Raw genomic sequence first — 17,182 nt, 5'->3', positions numbered from 1 at the left:
TTGAGCAATGTGTGTTTTTCTCTTGGTGCTCTTAGTATCACACTGAAATATCAGTGCTTTTTCATTTTGTTATTTTTCTTTTAGGCACTCTTTGGGGAGAAACAAAAGGAAGAAGAGATCAAAAAACTGCAGGATGAAATGTCTCAACTTGCAGAAAATACTGCTGCAAGAATTAGAAAGGAAGTAAGTTCTGATGTTCAGAAAGATGGGAAGATTTTTTTGTTTTCCTCTGGTGCATGGTCATCACAAGCGGTTTTCTCACAAGAGTTTGGATAATATCAGTGGCAAGGCAGCATGGTGATAGCACCATCCTCTTCAGCATTTATTGTCCAGACATGTTCTAAACAAGAAGCAAAAGTGTTGGTGTCTCTGCAGACACTGGCTTGGAGAAGGCTGCACTGTGAAGATGTGAATGGCACTTGTGGTGTCTTCATTTGTGCTTTTTTGTCTCCTAAACACCCTTAATTAAATTAAAGTAGTAAGGAGTGATAATAATAATTCTTCTAACATTTATGTCATAAGAGCTGTCAGTTATTGCTGTCCCGGATATTTCCATGCTTTAGATACAGGCACCACCTTTATACTACATCTATATGTCAAAAAGCAAGATGGAAAAGAAGTTAGTGAGACTAATTTTGGAGTTTTATTTTGGTCCCAGGTAGACACTGCAAAGAAGCAATGTAACATGCAGCTTTCTCGGCTGACAGAAGAAGTTTCAGCTCTTCAGATGGTATGGAGTTGAGTGATAAAAATATTTTCAGTAGCAAAACATTCTAAGACTTTTGCTGATCAAATACTTCCACTAGAATTTAGTATTTTAGGTCAATAATGAGTAATTGTGTAGGACAGTCCTCTATTGCTGTACACATTACATCCTGCATGTCTCCAGAGATGAATTCACTGGCATTTTGACAGTGAGATCTGTGCTCTAGAAAATATTTCCCATGTGATGGCACTTCTGAAGTATCCCTGTTTCTTTCATAGACTCTGAACTCAGCTTCCATGAATATCTTGTATGTGTAGAAAGGAAAGCTGATATGAAAGCTGAGAAAGTATCCTAACAGAAAGTCTGTGGATCACAGACATCCTATTTCTGAATGGACCAGCAACTTGTAATAAATTATGCAGGTGACCAGAAGAATTCAGTGGTTATGCACCTATTTATGCATTAAATTTATTTTTAAAAGGTTTCATTTGATGTGTCTTGGTCTGTATATTGAGTGATGCTATAGAGAAATTAATGAGCAGGTAAACAAAATCAAATGCATCCATGGCAGCATCAAGAACTGCATTTGCACTGGGTGATGTTTGGCTTCAGCACTTCTTGAGTTTTTATTTTGATTTATTAAATCTTATTTCAAAATTACTTCTATGAAAAGGAATGTGCAGAAAAACAAAGTCAAATTGAACGAGCCATTAGAGAAAAGAGAGCAGTGGAAGAAGAACTTGAAAAGGTAAGGCAATTGTATTTTTACATCACATTTAAGATCTCTTTACAGAAGGAAAAAATACATAGATTTTTTTTTCCATTTTTCATATATTTCTCCCTTAATTTCTTATTTTATTTTTGAGTAAATGTTCTTATAAATTTTCATGTATTTACTTTAAGGTTGTTTGTATTCTTTTTTTTTTTTAATCCACAAATTTTATTTTTTTTTAATCCAGAAGGTCTTTTAAAGCAGCAACACCAAACTGAAAAAGAAAGTTCTTTGAAAAGTGTAAAAAGTAAAAGAGATGTTTAGCATAACCAAAAGAATGCTGGTAGATATTTCAGTTAAGATCAATGGACAGAATACAAAATAAATGTCTGATCAGATCATTGGAATCTTTCCTCTTTTTCAAGTGGCAGCAACAACGTTAGAAATACAGTTTAATTTTAAATCATGGGGAAAGAGGATGCAATGAGGAGTAAACTGACATGTGAGTTGGCTCTTCAGATTTACAGGGAGCACAGAGAGCACGAATCTGACAGCAGGAAGCTGGAGCAGCTGCATCAGAAGTATTTACTTGCAGAAGCTGCCAAGGATGACCTGCAGCGGGGTCTGCAGGTGACACAAAATAAATTGAAACAGCTGGAAATGAAGTAAGTGATGTTACAGATGTTTACAGATGTAAGAAGAGAAAGCAGTGGAAACCACTTGGACTATTTGAACTTTTCAATGTGTGTTGATAGGGCTTTGTCAAATCCTTTCATTCAGTAGCAGACATAGTATTAAGATACCACAATTGTGAAACTAAGATTGATTTTATCAATTTCATCATCATGATAACATTCTTTGCTGATTTGTTGATAGCTCCCAGTCTATTTCTTTCATTCTCTGGTTCAGTAGTTGTTCAGTTCTTCAGTTGCAGCCAGACTTTCCTTCTCTTTTAGCTCTGAGGAAGAGAAATCCCGTTGCCAGGAAGTTATCAGTAAATTGCAAAGCACTCTGGATTCAGAAAGAGAAAAGAGTTCCTTTGTCAGTGAACAAAGACTGAAACTTCAGCAGGAGAATGAACAATTGCACAATGAAATGGAGGGTTTGAGAAAACTGGCAGTGGAGGCTCAAAAAAAAGCTAAAATCAAGGTATGGTTGTTTTTGGTCTTTTCTTTGAAATGCAAGGCTGATATTTGCTTAGTAAGGCAGCAGTTTTAAGGAAAAGAACATATAATGTTTAAACTAAGATTGAGAGTTTCCAGATGCATCCTGGTTGCTGCTTAAAAGTATTTTATTGTTGCATTGTGTGTCCTCAGAATCCATGGGGGAACTCAATCTCTGCTAATTAAATTGCATTTTAATGTGTATTAAATTCTCCTTGATAAGAAGACCCCAAATGTTCTTTGCTTTAAATAAGCAATGAATAGATTAAATAATGCAGTTCCCAATCTTTGTTTATTTATTGTCTCTAATGTGTCAGAAATCTTTGTCTGTCTGACTTTTTGCCCACAGTGTTCCTCTACTTGTGTGTCCACCATGTTGACATGTTGACAGGACAGTGTGTAACTAATAAATAATTTAACAGTGTGGCTCTCAAGCACTGTTTCTTATTTCCTGGGCAGAGGAAATTGTTCTCTATGCTTAGCTGCAAAAAAAAAAAAAAAACCAGTGTTAATGTTCTTTTTGAATATTTTCCATTAAATGCTGAGCAGGCTGCAGGTGGGATAAGGAATCAGTAATAACCTTAACAGATTCAGGGTGCCTGTGGCTCCTGGATGGAGGAACAGCTTTCCTCCTTGATGTGCTTTCTGAAAGCTGCTCCTTTCCCCTCTGCAGTGTAAAGATACCAAAGAAAGGGATCTGAGGATCTGGAGCAATGAAGACAACCCTCAGCAAGCAGTTTTGCAAGGTGTGAGTGGGGACCAGCTCAAATCTGGCTTCCACTTTGCACTACAAGATAAAGCAAGCTGTGAAATTGAGCAGGGACTCTTGTACAAGTCCAGAACCCTTTGCTTAAACAAAGGATGAGGATCTTGTAGCAGAGAGGTGGTGGATGTGAAGCACAGAAAGCATATACTAAATTTTTGTCTGTCTCATTTTTAATCAGGCAGGCTTCCATTACAGTCACAGATAAGATTCACTGCTTGATTTCATTTCCCTCTGATGTACAAAGGGTTGCAGATGCAGTTATGAAACTCCTAACACATTTAGCTAGATGAAAAAGAACCAGCTTGTTTCTGTGGAGGAAACACAAGGGAGAAGAATAAAGATTACTTACAAAAATAAGCATACACAGCTCATTATCCTTTATTGTCAGTCGTCCTATTTGCTTAAATTGGCTTTGGGAACACCTAGCTCTGAGTATATAATTAGAAGTTTAATTATTGTATCTTACACACTTTCAACAAACATTTATAAATTTAACTCAGGCATTGTAAAACAAATATAAAAAAAAGGTGAAGAGTGAGAGATTAGATTGTGCTGGATTTGTGGGGTTTTTTCAGATAAGCACAATGGAGCATGAGCATGCAGTGAAAGAACACGGGTACGAAGCTCGACTCAGGGAGCTGGAGGACACCAGCCACAAGTCCAGCACTGAGCTCAGACGTCTCCTGGTAGCTCAGCAGAAAGCAACAAACAGGTGGAAAGAAGAAACAAAGAACCTCACTGAAACTGCAGAAGCCAGGATCAGTAAGCTGAAGTAAGTGCAGTTTTGTTCTCCTTCTGCAAAGGGTGGGTCAGGTGCTGTTTGGGGTGAAAAACTTGTGGTGAAAACCCATAAAGAGCAAATCATCCAGACTCAAAGATGTGCTTGCATCAAAACAAAGTGATCTAAACTGTGATGCTCTCTGAAGTCAGCACTGAAGAAAAACTTTAATTGTTTCATTATCTTGTAGATAATGTGTAAGATTTTGTAATGACAAAAAGCAAATGGAATATATTACTTTTCATTTTTCTCCTTTAAGATACAGCACATTCAATTCAGACAATTTTAACTTCAGATTATGAGAACTTCTGTACCTCTTCAGAAAAGCCATAACATCAGTTGTGGAGTGAATCTCCAGACTTGTAAAATAAACTGGACAAAAACCTCTTGGAATGTACATCTAATGTGCTCTACTGCACAGTTGCTGTTATAAATGAAGATAAAAATGGGTTGTGTGATTCTCCTGAGAAAAAAATACAATAGAAACTTTGTGCATTTGTATAACTTATACATAATATAATTTGCATAACTTTTCTCTTAATTCACCCATATTTCTAAGCTGATGCTTGTATTTTGCAGTGCAGAATACAAGAATATTTTCAGTTTTGCAAGTGTCCCCTGTGCTTCATTTCTAGGCTCAGGAAATGCTGACAGTTAGCTCAAGTAGGCTATTAATTTGAGATTAAATCAGCCTGGTGTTTTTATAGAACTGCAGAGAAGTTTATGTCCTCAAGATCTCCTCTTCTTCAAAAGTGCTTAAAACTTGGAGGAGGTTGACACACTGGTCCACAATAACTGCTAAAATAGGAAGCCTTATTTCATTAGTGTAATTTCTTTAAAATTAAAGTAGTTAGAAAGGAATATAACACTGCATTATCTTTCAGTAGATTTGAGAAGAAGAATTCAGGTTGTGTATCTCTGTTAACTTGATAAATTTGAAGCAGCCCTTTAATCACTTAAAGTGATTCACTCATGTGGTTCTTTGCTGAGAGTGATTTTAGAAGTTGCTTTGCTATCATGTTAACATGGAAGCTAAGCTTTTCCCTATTAAAACTGGGAACCTGTGAATTCTACCTTTCCTTTCCTTTGGGGTAGTCCTGGGGTTTTTTCATGTTTTATCATTAATGTAATACTTCACAATTCTCAGCTTCACTCATATTTCCAGTACCCCATGCAATTTCTGTAGTTACAGTTCCTGAAGCATAGCTTGGCTGTCAGAATTCCAGTGGTGTGAGTGGAATTAGAACCCAGCTCTAAACACAAGCCAGGAAAATCTACTTTGCCACTACTGTTAACCTGGATATCCACCTTTGCAGTGAAATACATGCTCATCTTTTCCTTCCCTAAGCAAACAGTTACAGGGGGCTTTTAACCTTATCTGTTCAGGTACAGGCTGGCTTTACTTTCCACTAAAACATCCTGCATTTTGCAAAGGTTATTATTAAACAGTTCTTTAGGAAAGGGAAAAGCCTCTTTCAGAAGACAAGAGCATTGAGCCTGTTTGTGAGACACTGGGAGCTGATTCACTGACAGTTCTAGTGGTGTAGCTTCACTCTATGTAATTACCTGGCTCTTACTGATACTTTTTTAGCTTCTTTTGCAAATGCAGTAACTGGAGAAGAAAATTATTTTGCAATCTTTCATGCTAAGGTAAATTTCAGCTCTCAAACTTGTAGTTTATTTTCTGTGAATCAAAATACAAAACTTCACAGCTGAGCATCTGGGTTCATCACTACATCCTGGATGTGGTTCAGCAAGTTCCACTTAAAAGGAGAAAACTGCAGACTTCCAAAATAATTAAAGTTATCTGTGATATAGCTGTTTTCCCTCTAAAATCTTTACTGTTCAGTGTTAAAATGTTGTTACAGCAGACCAAAAGATTTAGACCTTATTTATCTGCAGCAAAATGCTGACATAGAAAATACAAGGAAGTCTGCTTTGTGAACCTGGATGAAAAGTGGGTAATAAATCTTGAAAATGTCCCTATTTATGTGACTTCAGTAGCTATTTTGGTGCAAATCTAAAAGCTAAGTCAGTTACTTTATGATATGGTTTTGTGTGTTATGCCTTTTCATAATGGACAAACTAGAAATAAAAGTCTTTGTTAGGCATTTGCTCTACCTGGCAAGGAAGCTGGCAACAGAAACAGGAAGGTTTCTGGAATTTGATGTTAAATCTGTGCACTGATGCTCTGATATCATGGTGACAAGTAGTCTGACTGACCCTTATCAGTATTATCTGGAAATTTTAAAGCCAGCTTGTTTTTTCACCCTATATGCCAGACACTCAGCAATGTAGTGCAGAATGCAGTTGGTATGAAAATCAGCTCCAGAATTTACATTGTAGTAATTATTCAGCACAACAGTCCTTGCTTATACTATAAATGTATAATTATCATATTTCTTTTCATCTATCACAATAACATTTTGACTGCAGGTACAGAACAGCAAGTAGCTTCTTACTGTGTTGGGAACTAAAATCAAGTTGCTGATTATTTAAAAAGCACAATAATTTTGCAGCAAATGCATTTATCGGGGAAATTTCATTAACAACACAAAATAAGACTGATACTGGTAATAGATTAATTAATCTATTGTTAATTAAATGCTGTGTTTGAAAGGTCTCTTGAGGCTAATGCAGGAAATGTTCTCACCAAGCCTCGTGGTGGGGTCCAAGGGAACAAAGGATCCCTGTAAATAGGTGAGCAAATGCAGAGGGTGTGTTGGTGACATCTAGCAGAATTCAATTTTTTAACAAAAATACAGTTTTTAACAAGAATCATTACTCTTGCAGCATGCTAATGTGTTTTATAGCTGAGTGGTTTTTTAGGAAGTTATAAACTTCCTAACCAAGTCCTTTCCATGTGTGTGGGGGAAGCATTTTGGATTGCATTGCACCAGGAGGCTGCTGGTAGTGCAGCTCCCATAAACACTGACTCAGTGTCCCATTTGTTGGTGTAGGTGTTTCCCATTCCTTTGCCTCAAAGTCAGGGTGGTTTTCCAGTCCTGTCCTCATTGCTTTCATTTCCCATGTGAAGGTGACTGAAGCATTTTTGGCTTTTTATTAAACTGACCAGCAGCAGCTGCTAACTTTACCACATTCTGTGCTGCTCATTTGTCATGTTCTAGGTCTGCAGGGTTTTGTTGGTGAGGTGTAATCCATATGCACAAAGGAAGCATTAAATAATTCTAAAGAATGAAGCAGCACTAGTGAATGTTAGGGTTTTGATCTGAAAAAAAAATTAAGAAGTAAAAGTAAATTTTGCAAACTGTAATGGTAGAGCATATTATGTAAACAACCTAAGAATCTAGTGGATCAGTGAAAAAACTGTAGATAGAAGTGTTGATAAGTAAATTGATCCTTCCAAGCTTCACTGAAAATTATACTGTGCTTTTCTGGACCTTTGGGTCTCATTCAAGTTAAACATGGAACTGTTGCTGATAAAACTGAACTTGGAATTCAGATCCAGGGCTGAAACTGGAGGCAGTGTACTGAGTACTTGTAGACTAAATTACATTTACATTTCCTTCATACAAGTGTATTACAGTCTTCATTTATGAGAAGCTTTCTTGCCTCTGAGCATCCTAACCTGCTGCATGCATCTTAAGGAGAATTTCTGGGTAACAGACCTCATCTTCACCTTGCAGAAGGGCAAGGAGCCACTTTTGCTTCACTTTCATTGTCCCAGTCAACCCTGAAGGTGTCTAAGGAGGTCACTGTTCCTTGTCATACAGGTCATCATTCCAGATACAAACTTTTCTCTTGGCAGCATAGCCAACAACTCACTGCCAAGTTTATTCCCTTTATTCCCACAGTGGCTGCTCTGGCAGAGTCAGAAACCAAACTGCTCTGACCCCTGATTGCATCCATGGTAAATGTACTTGGACTGCTAATATGTACTGAAGTGAACTTAGCCAGCAAATGCTTTCAATTATAAAATAGTAGTAAAATAGTATAAAGTGAGTGATCATTGCAAAAAGTTGTAAAAAAAAGTCATCCTTCATATTCTTTATAGGAATTTAATTGGAAAACAGAAGTATAGAAGTTTTATAAAACTGTCAAACTTCTTTCATGACATGAAAAGATCTTTTAAGTCTTGGTGAATAATTTAAGTATTTTATGTTAATCAGATTAACTGATTCTTTCCCCTGGTCCTGTATATGTGGATTTTTGTCCATGTAATCCAAATAACCAAATCAGACTTAGTGTTGAAAAAGCCATTTTGATCTCCAGTGTCACTTCTCCACAAATGGCTGTTGAATTTGATAAGAACTAGAAACAATCCATGTTGCTGTTATTGCTGACCTACAGGGTGCAGAGCTTCCAATTATAAAGCTTTAGGCTCTCAGTGGGAATGTCCCAAAAATTTAAGGTGATCTGCCTTTGACAGCCATGGTAAAAAACTCAATGCCAATACTTTTCTTGTCTTCATTTGAAAGAATTTACCTTTGAAAGAAGTGAGGAAAGCACACACAAGATTTTAAAGGCTCTTGCATTGAGTGAAGCACTATAATCCAGAAGAATGGTTCCACATCTGGCCACATCTGGATGAGACTGCTCTTGTTGCTTTACAGCATCCCTGTGAAGCTCTGTAGCTCTTCAGACTTCAGCTGAGAAGAAGAAATGACACAGCACATAGGAAGTGGAATCAACAATACCAAAGGGATGTTTAGGAAATTTGTAAATTGGAAGGAAATAAACTCAGTAACAGCAGAACAGAGGGTAGAGTGGGAAGGGTTGAAAGAGACAGTTCTGACAGCAGAATTCAGGCAAAACCAGGGTAATTCAGTCTGCCAGCATCTGCTCAAATAAAATGAAGTGACAGACTTTGCAAGTTTTAAACATAAGGGAAGATGATTGATTTGTTCTGTAAAGCCCACCTTTACAGGTCTGTACATAAATGCATAAATGCAAAAGATGGTTAATCATATCTGCCATCTCATTGGCATTTATTTTTTGCAATATCAGTATTTTTTGTAGCTTTTTATGTCCTTACCCTGAGAATGAAAATTTGGGGTAAATAGAGAATTTTGCAGGTAAGCAAATAAACCCTTGCCAGACTCTGCAGCAGTGGCCAACACCAGGAGCTTATTTTTGTTGAACATGATTCTGGTTGGAGCAATAAGATTCACATGGATAAACAAAGTTTTCTATTGAATCCAATGACTGAATCATCCCAGAATGCCCTTCAAGTGGGCTAGATCTGGACAACTGCAGACAGGGAGAAAGGTCAATCCCCTAACTTAAAAACCTGACAGGAAACTGACAGTTCTCTCAACTTGCCATGGATATTGCTTTGGCCTGTCAGACACATGGATGACTGCTCAGTTCACCTTGAATAGGAGTAGAAATAGGTGTACACAGGTCTGTTCCTCTAAAAAACAGTGCATGAAACAATTTATAAACATTGGCTTAAACTATACAGGGTGTAGGTTTGCTTCCATGAAACACTGCATTTGAGGAGCTTTAAAATCTGAACTCTAACTACAGAAGTAATAAAATGCAGTAACAATATACAATGTGAACAAACAAATTAATAATCTCATTCATCTGCCATTATTGTGTAGCAAGATATAACTTTTGGGGGGGGGGGATAAAAAACACTTGTAGCATAAACCCATTAATTTGAGTAACTATACAGAATGGCTTAATTTCCTTAATAGTCACTTGCATGATAATTGTCAGTACTTAAAAGGGAATCCTTGCTATATTGTTTTTATATTTAAAGACTTTGCTTAGCTTAAGCCATCTGACTGCAGCTATTTTGGGTGTCTTTGTTCCAGTTTTTGCCTCTGACACATTTCTTTGTCATAGCTGGAGTCCCTGACTCATCAGTAGGCATGTGTGGGGTTTGGAGTTCTCTGTTTTTATCTTTTCTGTGATTGAAAATAGTCTGCCTCTGAGGAATGACCTTTTTTGGTGGCAATATATGAAGTGTTAGCCATGAATGCTTTCTCCTTAGTAGAGGGAGTGAATTGCATGGCATCTTGAGATGAGGAAGTTGCCTCTTTTTCTGAAACATTATTCTTGGCTGCACTTGTGCAATGTTTGGCAGCCATAGCTGCTTATTTTAAGATGTTAATTAAAGAAAAAAAATCTTACCAGGATGAGAGACAGCTGCAGGTACTGGCAGGATACAAAATTCATAATTACTAAGAGTAACTGAAGCATATTATAGTATAATTCAACCAAAAAAACAGCTGGCACATGCTATATTTGTCATGAGAGCTTTGCAGAAAGCACTTGCTGCAGCTGGTGGATTTATCACCCGTCTGCTGAAGTGCTGCAAGCTCACCTTTTGTTTCCTACTCACTTAGCACAATGTGCAGTGGGGGCTGCTGTAATTATCCAGCAGTTGGGGTTATTGCTCAATTCTAATATTGAGGTCTCATAAGTTGTGTTTGGGGGAGGGCTAACACTCAGAATGAATCAACTGTCTGGCTCAATAGCCATCACATTTCCTGATGCTTACAAGGTTAAACTGTTTCCTTTTAAATAAGTGTTCAGTGTGATCTCATTATAAAAATAATTTCTTGATCACAGCTGTGTATGAGCCTGTAAACTCTGTTTATGGTCTGTGCTGCTAAGCATGCTAATTCCACACCTCAGCACAAGCACAGGAGACAGGCTCCTTTCAGTAACTCACAATTTTTAGGACATCTAAAAATTGGTCTCCTATATTGAAAATGCCTCATTTGATGCTTGGTACTAATTACAGAGGACAAATTACAAAAACAGTGTTACACACTAGCACTTGATCCTGCAATCTTAATCCTTACTTTTATATCAAGTGCTCACATGTGATAACAGGTATAACCTATAGATGTGGTTTTAACTGTTTAACAACCTTGAAGTTTCTGCCTATGGACTTTCATTTCTAAGTTCAAAGTTGTTGAAGCTCTTGTGATATTTTTTGGGACTGGTGGAAGAGATTGAGATGGTGGGTTGAGAACAGGTGAGTGGAAATTCCTTACCAGCTGTAGTGGTGACATTATGTTACACATATATTGCAACCTTGTATTTCAAATGCCATGTATCAGTTTTCAAACTTTTACAAAGTACTAAGTTTAAAAGTTTATAAAAGCAAATCACTGTTGAGAACCAAGTACCATCATTAAAATAGCAGACTTTAAGGTGAAAACCTGAGGTTAAAGTATCTGCTGCCGTACCTCCATTCCCTCAAAAAGAATAAAGGCTTTAGCTTCCCATGCAGTCTGAGCAACAGGTGAGGTGGTAGAGACTGGTCAGAGGTTAGAACAGCTCACTTAGGTTTGCATCTTTCCCTGGCCAAAATTACTGGAGTTGTGTCTTTAGTCATCCTTCTTCTTGTCCTCATAGAAGGCTATAACTGTTTCCTTTAGGCACTAGCTCAGAGATTGTCTGTCATAACCCAGATGTTTTTTGTCTTCAATACTGTGTAAACTGAAGATCACTAAAATTCATTCAGTATAAAAGTAAAAAGACTGCTTTGAAGTAGGTGGTATTTTCCTTTTCCTCACTAAGTGTCACATTGTTGTCTGTCTCAAAAGTATGGAATGATTTATTTTTAGGTACTTCAAAGCACCTTTAAAAATGCCTACACTGAGGTCTGGTTATGGAACACTAATTAGAATGTTAATCTCAATATTGAACTTACTGTGCAAAATGTAGCTTATATTTATTGCATACTAGATAGCATGCCTCCAAAATAAGACTCAATAAACAGGGGAAAAAAACCCTGTAAAATGTCAAGTGCTCTTGACAAAGTCTTGCTGATTCCAACAAATGCATCTTGTTCCTCTGCCATTACACTTTTGAATGCACAGCATGAAGAAGTGCTGTGTGCTGCTTTTGAAATGGGTGGTTCAAGAGTAACCCTGCAATTAAAACCCACCACAAGCCTCCACAATTCAGGGAACTATCTATGAAATGACATTCCAATAACTGAAGTACCTCTGTTTGCCAATCAGCATCTTTTCTTGTGATTCCCAGAAGTGAGCTGCGTCAACAAAAACTCCGTAGCCAGGAGCTCATTTCCCAGCTGGAAATAGCAAATGAGAAGGTAACTGAGGTAAGATAATGACTGATGTGACAGCTACTTTCAGTGTGCATACACTTAAGATCTTAGCAGAAACCTATTTAGGTGAGTTATGTTGATGGCTTAGAGAAAATTAAGGATTTTTGACAGGGATAGGCAGTAACAGTTGGGAAGCCTCACTGTGTTCTTGCTGACTGACGTGTTCCAATGGCAGAAGGACAAATGAACTTTACTCTCAAATTACAGAAGTGAAAGAGGAAATCATCTTTCTGTCTAAGTGACTGATCTAGCAATTCTGGACAAATTTCAGGAAATGTTTCTGGACTTCTGCCTGTGAATCCCAGGCACACAGGGATTATGGATAATGTGGCACATTCAGATACCAAGTTCTCCACATGCTGTGTGTATGCGGAATTTACATTCTGTGTCCATATATGAATATAGCTAAAAGCATTATCCATTAAAGATGAAGGGCAGGGCTGTTTTGGAATGTGCATTGTTCAATAATTAATGGGCACTTTAGGAAAGGGCTTTCCTGTCAGCCTTATAAATCTGGGATAACATCCAGTTCTATCCAGGGTAAGTCCTTCTCTCTTGCTTTTTTTTTTTTTTTTTTTTTTGTAGTGCTGTGTTATTTAGAGGACAAAAATGATATGAGAAGTGAGTAAAGGCTGTTTAAGAAAGGCTTTTTACTGACCCTTTGAAGGGAAGAGAGGAGATCTGTAGCAGGTTTATCATTCCATTTGTATTATCTACTGTATTCCTCTTTCTTCTGAGCTAAATAGCTAAAACATTTACTTTGTAAAGTTGCATGGATTAAATAGCCAGAATTAAAATGTTAGCCTTAATCCATCTTGCTTCAAGGTGGTGAAATGAGTAAAAGTTCCCCTGCTGATTGATTGATTGGAAAAGTCAGATGATGTCACATTTGAGCTGGAAATTCTCTATAATGTGTCAGCAGTTTGTCCTCAGGCTTTTATTGTAAGGGAAAAACAGTTCCACTTCTGAAACTCCTCTTGTGCTAAGCTTCTTTTTGCTACTTTATCCAGTGAATGAGTGGCTTCAGTGAAAAAGAACTTGGCAGTGTGATGAGAGATTGTGTTTCCACAGGATGAGACACTGATGATGGAGTATCGGGAATACATCGACAGGCTGCAGAGGCGGCTGAGCCAGGCAGAACAGAGAGCAGCCACAGCATCCCAGCAGGTACCCAGCCCACAAAAAGTCTTATCCAGGCACTTGGAATGTGCAAAAGTACTCACCGTGCATCATTCCTGAGGCAGAGGTGATCACTCATGAGCATTATTACCAACACGACTTTAACAAGCTTGGATTTTGGACATGTCACCTTCTGACAGGATGTTGATTTGACAGCTTAGGTTTGTTTGTGGAATTTGATATGAATGAAACCTGCAAGGTTCAAAATGTGTGAATGAAGGTGTACATGGCAAGTTAGCAAAGACAAAAAAAACTTTAAATAACTGTAGCTCCTGTTTGCTGGGGTGCACCCACTGCAGTTACCACTGGCTGTGTGCAACAGCTGCAGCAGCTCCTGCAGCGGTAAAAATTGTGCAGACAGAGTAGGAAATGCTTGTTTCTTTCCAGGCCATTGGAGAGGTAACGGAGAGAGAGTGGATCCCTCTTGGTATTCAGTTTTTCCATAGTGTTTCAGCTGTACAACTTGAAGCAAATCCCACAGTGGTTTATACACTGAGTTCAGTTTTTGTGCCAAGGAAGTTCATTACTCAAGTTGGCCTCCTATTAAGTAAAGATGGTCTTTCTGCCTCCTGCTTTTTTTTTTACAGTGATTTAGGAAAACCATTTGCAAATTACAGCTTGTTAATGTGGGTGACCCCATGTGAGCTGCAGAGAGGAGAGATGTTTGGCTGACCTAAATTGCTCAGTTAGGACAAATGGCATTTTTTTTCTCAACAGCAGTGAATAAATGGGCATAGCTGCCAAGCTGTCATAACATAAGCTGTGGGTCCTGGCTCTAAATGCTCTCTGTCATGACAAGGTCTATTCAGCTGCTAAAGATTTGCTCTGAAAGATGAATTTTTTTTTTTTTTTAACCTCCTGTTTGTTATGTGGGTCTGTTTAGCTCTAATGCTTCTAAGATGCTGTCTTCCCATAAAATCCCAAACATCCTTATGTCACATTTCAAGGGAATAAACTCCTGGCCTTGGTGCCCACAGAGGAAGAGGTCTTGCTGTTCCTGGAAACATTGGTAATTAGCTGTTCCTCACCAGGTTTCTCTCAAGGATAACAAAGAGATTTGATGTTGTGCAGCCCAAATGCTGTTGCCAGACTTCAGAACTGCTGTGCCAAGCCCCTTCCTTTTTCTCTCCACCCCAAAAAAAAACACATACTGGCACTGTCCCTGCTCAAGGTCTCCAGTAGTGCTGCAAGAATGTCCCCTCTTCTGAGTCTGGGTATTTATTCTCTCCTAGGCCCCAGAGGGCTGAATGTTCACATGTGAATTCCATCAGAGCAATGATTCTCTCTATTCCTAACCTGCAGGCTGAGGGCTGCTTTCTTCATTGTGTGTCTTCACTACATTATCCACCTTCACTGTAAAATTGTATCAGATATAGAGCTGGACTAGGAGGGAGCCTAGAAATTACACTTGTATTGTGGTCAGTTCACTGACTGTAAATCCTAGCTTATTCTGAAGTAATAGTGACTCAGTAAGAAAGATAAAACGTACAAGACAATGTTTGCACAAATTTAAAACACCTATCCTGTAGGTGTCTTTTAAAGTGAGTTCCTGCTACCTATCATCTTGTATTCTCTGGGGTCTGAAACAAGACAAAAGCAGTAGTCATCTACAGAGTACATTGTAAATTCTGCTGTTTATCCCAAATTCACACTGCCTGTGCTTGTTCCCCCTCCTTCATGACACATTCAGTATGGAAGTTCTACTGTTACTCTTACTTTGATCCTACAAAGAATTATTATGAAGCTATCACCTGCTTCTGTTTCATTACAGCTCAGCCTGCTAACTACACAGAATAAAAAAGCTGCTTCCCTGAAGGATCTGGATCTGGAAACTATTTAAACACATGTTTTTATCATTCCTTTATCAACTCCCACTCATGTTGGGAGTTAGGAGGGTTGCTGGAGAAACTTCATATTGGAGCACTACAGTCAAAAGCGCAGCAAGGCTTGTAAAACAAATTCTGGTAAGAAAAGGAGTGGATGAAGATCCTGTCTCTGTATGGACAATAAAGATTGGAAGAAGTCTGCAAAATGTTGTCATTCAAGTCCTTTAATGTAGCAAATGAAAAAATCTGGCACAGTGCTGTGGCACATTCAGGGTTTTTGGTCTAAAATCCAGTAGCTCCAACTGTGACAAGATTGTGTACAGGGAGTACATAACACTTCTGTTGAAATTCATCTTGACTTTGCTCATGTGCAGTCAGTATCTTTTTAATTGTTCTGTATAGTGCAGGTAACTTGGGAACAGTTTGAAGATCCTTTGTGAATTATAATTAGACTCATTACAGCATGAGTGCCAGAGTTGCTCTCTGGTTGGTCAGTGTTTGAGTGCCAGAGTTGCTCTTTGGTTGGTCCATTGTTTGAGCTGCATGATGCCTCTGTTGCCTTCCAGTGTAAAGAATTCAGTTTGGTTTGGTTTGATTGCCCTAAGGTGCAGGTGATAATGAAAATGCTGCTGTGGCTACTCAGCTCATTCCTAAGCTCTGTCATCTTCCTACAGTTGTGCTTTTTCTTCTTAATGTACTATTAATTTCATAATTCTTTTACAATTCCTTGCTTTTCTGTTGGTCTGCTCCCTTGGTTTGGACGTATCTGGGAAATTCCATTCTCTTACTTCAATTTGCACCAGGGTGAAGTCACCCAGCCCTTATGCCCTTTGCAATAGTGGGTTTCAGCTGTACAGATGCCAAGATGTGGGAATCCTCTTGTACATGGGGATTTTTGATAGTTGAGACAGGTCATAGCTATCATTATACAATTACAGCCAAAGTCCATTTTCTCTTTTGGCATATAGTACAAGCATTTGATAGGTGTTGCACTGATTTTGAAGTGCTCACATCTTGGCCTTGACTGACATAATTGCTTGTCCTTCCACTTCAATGTGAAGAGTGCAGTTCTGGTTTCTGACCTCTCATTCAGCTGCTGGGTAGTACTTGATGGAAATGTCTCATTTGTGTCCATGGCAGTGGACCTTCACCATGTTTGCATTTCAGAGGACAGAGTTGAGCAGATCCCCCCTGTGGAGACAAGACTTTGTGCAGCCTCCTGAAATCTTGGCTGTTCAGGTAGAGCCTGCAAGATGGATCCACCCTCAGAAACAATTCCTGCTTGCTGCAGGGAATGCCACTAGTTCCTAGAGTGGTTGCTCTTTCTTCTTGATAGATGCCTGTATCCACTGCAATCTCTAAATCTCAATTTTGGTTAAAAGATGTGGAAGATTCTCCAAAACAACACGGATACATTTTTCAGACGCTCCAAGTGTCTGTTTGGGTGAGGTTTTCATCCATCAGCAGAGTGATACAGAGGCAGGCAAGTGGCAGGCACCTTGTTTCCATTTGCATAATGCACAGCTGAGATGACGACAGGCCACCTGGAAGATTTTGTGGGAGCCATTAATCCCCTTCACTGCTCAAAGGCAGGCTCTGGCTGTGAAGTGAAACCCGGCTGGAAGGGGCAGGCACTCCTCAGGATTTGGGTATTTGTTCCTGGAGGCCCAGAAGGGCACCTGCAGGCTTCCATGTTAATTATGGGAATATTCATTTCACCTTGGGGTGCAGCTCCTGCCTGGTGGCTGTTTGCCAGAACAGGAACTGCAGGGGTGACACAAAGCCAGGGGCAGCAGAGCAATTCCCGCAGATGACACAGCAAAGGAAAAGATTTCTGTCCTGGTCACAGAGAGGAATGTGGTGACATGGAGCTGATCACACACCCAACACCTCCTTTATTTCCCTGAGGTGGCTAGAGGAAGCTGCTCCTAAATTGGGAGATCTGTTTTTTTCAAGATGGATTGCTCAGGGTGTCCTTTCACAGCCTTTTCTTGCT

The 17,182-nt window shown here is 38.8% G+C and overlaps 1 protein-coding gene across 3 annotated transcripts in view; it reads left to right on the top strand.

Annotated features, from left to right (window-relative positions):
* Positions 1 to 17,109, top strand: part of SCLT1 (sodium channel and clathrin linker 1) — a 31,800-nt gene extending 14,691 nt beyond the window's left edge. For 2 of the 3 annotated variants that reach the window (XM_058023782.1, XM_058023781.1), the window contains exons 13-21: positions 85 to 183; positions 659 to 730; positions 1,380 to 1,454; positions 1,938 to 2,083; positions 2,375 to 2,567; positions 3,923 to 4,119; positions 12,097 to 12,175; positions 13,253 to 13,427; positions 15,132 to 15,188. In XM_058023782.1, coding sequence (XP_057879765.1) covers positions 85 to 183; positions 659 to 730; positions 1,380 to 1,454; positions 1,938 to 2,083; positions 2,375 to 2,567; positions 3,923 to 4,119; positions 12,097 to 12,175; positions 13,253 to 13,420 — 1,029 coding nt within the window. In that variant the 3' untranslated portion in view covers positions 13,421 to 13,427; positions 15,132 to 15,188. Of the gene's footprint in view, positions 1 to 84; positions 184 to 658; positions 731 to 1,379; positions 1,455 to 1,937; positions 2,084 to 2,374; positions 2,568 to 3,922; positions 4,120 to 12,096; positions 12,176 to 13,252; positions 13,428 to 15,131 lie in introns of all 3 variants that reach the window. The other variant, XM_058023783.1, reaches the window with a different exon arrangement.
* Positions 17,110 to 17,182: the final 73 nt, after the last annotated feature.

This window comes from Melospiza georgiana, chromosome 5, assembly GCF_028018845.1.
Source record: "Melospiza georgiana isolate bMelGeo1 chromosome 5, bMelGeo1.pri, whole genome shotgun sequence".
NCBI lineage: Eukaryota > Metazoa > Chordata > Aves > Passeriformes > Passerellidae > Melospiza > Melospiza georgiana.
The sequence above is the reverse complement of the archived record's forward strand: the minus strand, read 5'-3'. Positions and strand labels throughout refer to the sequence as shown.